This window comes from Pteropus alecto, unplaced genomic scaffold (assembly GCF_000325575.1).
Source record: "Pteropus alecto unplaced genomic scaffold, ASM32557v1 scaffold76, whole genome shotgun sequence".
Lineage (NCBI taxonomy): Eukaryota > Metazoa > Chordata > Mammalia > Chiroptera > Pteropodidae > Pteropus > Pteropus alecto.
This window is the reverse complement of record NW_006443138.1, coordinates 16972971-16977000: the sequence shown is the minus strand read 5'-3', so window position 1 is coordinate 16977000 and position 4030 is coordinate 16972971. Positions and strand designations below refer to the sequence as shown.

At 31.0% G+C, this 4030-nt stretch overlaps 1 protein-coding gene across 1 annotated transcript in view; it reads right to left on the bottom strand.

Annotated features, from left to right (window-relative positions):
* The window catches only part of TMTC2 (transmembrane and tetratricopeptide repeat containing 2), a 351862-nt gene that overhangs the window by 102156 nt on the left and 245676 nt on the right, over positions 1-4030 (bottom strand). The window contains exon 8 of the mRNA XM_015598571.2: positions 1-84. This exon is cut by the window's left edge and continues 6 nt beyond it. Coding sequence (XP_015454057.1) covers positions 1-84 — 84 coding nt within the window. The remainder of the gene's footprint in view (positions 85-4030) is intronic.

The window sequence follows — 4030 nt, the reverse complement described above, 5'->3', positions numbered from 1 at the left end:
GAATGTGGTCTGTCTTGGATTTCAGTGATTCCATATACCAATGCTCTGCTTCAGGGAGTTTGCTTAATCGCATGTACGCTTCACCTGAAAAATGAATCGTGAAAATCAGTCCGAGAGCACAGCTTTTCAACAGCCTTTGTATCAGCATCACATCGCCATGCTTATATTCCATGAAATTTCAGATGCTTTGGCAAGTACTTTCATCCATTATCTCACTTGATTTCTCAAAAGTCATCATAATTTCACTTTATAGATGAGAAACCTTGTGTTTGGAGAAATTTAGTGAAATGGCTAAAACAAAAAAAAATAGTAAGTGGTAAAGCTTTGATTTTTAACCTAAGAACATCTGACTCTCAAGTGTATGTCCTCAGTCACCATTTTTTTCTCTTTTTTTCTAAGTTTGTTCTTTCTTATTTATAATCACTTATTCTTTTTTATTTTCATGAATTCATTCTTTTAGAAATTCAAACATTTAGAAAATACCTACAAAGTAAAGAGCATTATACAGGACCTAGACGAGAGAAGTTTAAGGTCCTGCCCTCCAAGGTTTACAACCGTATTGAAAAAATAAGTTTAAATGAAGGAGTTAAAAATATTTTAGATTAAGCATTGGTGCTAGATTTTAAGTTCCTTCAGAATTATTTGCATTTTATATACTAACAAGTAAATAAATTTGCCAGTTTCATTTCAAAAATCTAATGGACATATAACAATTATTTAGCATGCTTAGCACCATGTACAAAGGTTGTCTGAGGCCTTTCAGTCACCAGTTATTACTTTCAATTTATAAAAATTTAACCTATTAAATAACATTTTACTAATAGCCAAGCAAGAGGAAAAAAACAGAAATAAAGCCAAAAGTATATCAGTTGCCCACTTATTATCATGCCCCTCACCTTTATATGATTATAATGTGACAGAATCTTCACCCAATGAGAAAATTATATTTTAAGATAATTTGTATATTTGTTTTAAATATTGTAGTTTTAAAAAGCACTGCAAATGTAGAAGTTACTCACTTTCTGAAATCAAGCAATAGACTGGTAACCTGCATTATTTCTCAAGTGGACTTTTATGGCTTAACTAATCATAATTATGATAGCTTTTTCCATTTAGAGGCATAATCAAAGGCTTTTTCTAAATCCATTACCCACACTGGTTGTATACCCTTGTATTAGCACAGCATTGTCAATACAAATATGTTTGATAAATTGAATTAATTTGAGTCTCTTGACCTTTTGAGTACCCTCAGCTCAGCTGATTAGAAAAAAATACTGGTGACAAATAATAAGTAATATGCACAAAAATGTATGTATCCACTCACAGACATCTATGTGTTTCTAGTTTTGAGAACAGTCCTTAAACTATACTATTATAAAAAATGATAGCTAGAAAATGTTTTGCTTTACTAAAGCTTAAAATGTGATCACATTTAAAAATAATTTGAGTTAGTTTAAATCACATGCCCATGGTGAGATGCAAGAAATACTGAAGCAAACAGCAAAGACTGAAATGAAATACACAAAATGCTCATAGTTGTTAGAATGGTAGAATTAAAAACTGAATCCTTATAAAATTTTTATGTTTCTGTAATAACTGAATTGTTTTTATTATAATATCTCTATAAAAATTGAAATACTCAGACTTTTTTGGGGGAGGAGTGGGGGCACATTGAACTAATACACGTTCCCAAATCAAGCAAATACTAATTTTTCTTAGGAAAAGTGAACCATTCTTCATACTGGAACAATATTAGATATAACTTATATAACAGAAAAGATGCACAATCCCTAAAGTATTAATAATTTTAAAGCAATTAATGATAAATTGTATCCAAATACTTATTTCTAAATAATGTGGAAAGCATGTATTAACCCCAGAGTTACAGCTGAAGATGGGCCTTCACCACAGGTTGTTTGGAATAACCTGAAATCCTACTTTGGGTCTCTAAGTGCTCATAGGTCACTTTTTAGAAGTTGTACAATCATTGCATTTAATATATCTACTTTTTATTTATAAAAAAAAATCAATTAATTTGTTGATAACAGTAGGTTGCATAGAAAGAGTGCAAGAGAGCCCCAATTCCAGATTCGAATTTTTATTATATTTAAGTTATTGATACCTATCTGAAAATCACTTCAGAAAGTGTATTTTTTTCTAAGTCAGAAATTCATTATTAAAACCAGTTTTGAAATGAAATATTATTAACTTACTAAATAATCTGTGGCTGAATCATTGTCTTCAGTAAGAACTTGTAAGCAATTATATTTATAAAGCTTGTGAGATGGAGAAATATCAAAGGACTATAAATAAGAAATATAATATAACAATGCATCCTGGCAAGTCCTGTGAAAAATGTAAATAACCAGCCTACTTAGGTACTATTCATTACAACTTAAAAAAACTTCATGTAACCATTCATTATATTTAAGTAAGAACAATGGTTACAATGACAATCATTCATTAAATGCTTATTAATGAATCAAAGTAGCAAGCTACAGGGTGGGGGACACATCTGATTTACGTGCATCCGTTCCTCACATTCTATATATCTTTGAGCATGTAGAATGTTTTTTCATTTCCCACAGGAGCCTTAATAAATTACCCCATTCAATCATTACCAACTAACTTCAGAGTAGGTCTGCAAGATGAAATGTATTTTCAATCTCTATATAGTTGCCTTATACTTGTATCTCATTTTTTATTAAAAATGTCACCTAGATTTTACAAATGATGAAATTGAGAAGTAAGTGGCTAGATAAAACACAAAATATCATAAATGTGGAAAATGCTAAGCTGCAACTCAACCCAGACGACGTGACCTAAAAGCACATTGCTTTTACCATTTGGTACAGAATAATCACAAACTTTCTGACAATCCAACTCAGGTGAAAATTCTACTCTTTCTTGCTCCTAGAAAATTGTTTTCTAGTTTGTGATACATTGGCCATCGAGTTCATTTCACTTTGCCTGAGGCTTATCTGTTGAATTAAAGAAATAAGGAAGAGCAATAAGAATCCATGGTTGACCTTTAGAAATGCTTCTGCTGTATATGCTATTCAATTCTTAAAGTGGGCGGGGGGGAATATGTAGCATATAAAATGCACATTAGTTCTAATGTTAACCTTAACATAAAAACAGTATATAAAAGTGGTAATAAAATCAAGATACAAAACTTAAAATGCAAGAAAATGATCATAAATGATTTTAAAGGTGCTTAAAAATAACAATAAAGATTTAGGCAACAAACAAGCACCTGCTATATCCCTGGCACTGACAAGGTAGAAGCTTCATATTTCTCATTTCTAATTCATAGTAGGGGTTAGAATACTCATTTTATGCATGAAGAGGAAGGCTCAGGAATGATAACATTACTTACACAAGGACAGTTAATAATCGTATCCTAAAAGATCTGAATGGCTCTAAAGCCCATGCTTTTTGCATTGCACCAAATTGTCTACCATATATAGTTATTAGTTATTGAATACCCACTAAAGTCTTTAATATAATATCTTACATGTTTACATTATCCCTGCACTATAATTATATCACTCTCATTTTACAAATGAAGTGACTGTGGCTCACTGAGCTTAACCAACTTGCTCGCTCAGTGTTAAAAAACAAGCAAATGCCAGACTCAGGATTCAGATTAGAGTTCTCTGACTCTTTCTACTAAACCATTCTGTCTAAATACTATAAAAAATAATTACAGATGGGATATAACCACAAAAAGTGCCATCAACGGATTCAGTTTTAGGAGAGAAATATAAAATATACGTATAGCTATAGATATAGATAATACAGATATAAAGATTCCTTACACTTCATTAAAATATTAAAATCACTAAAATTCCACAAAGGAATTGGCCACACACGAAAAAGTTCAGTAAATTCAATAAATAAAGAAATTAAGATACTTTGTTAGAAACGAGTAGAGGGAGGAGGTTAAGCCATCTTCTCTGGTACTGTAATTCTTCTTAACTTGTAATAATAGAAAAAAAATTATAATACCCAGGAGGAAAGAAGCAAT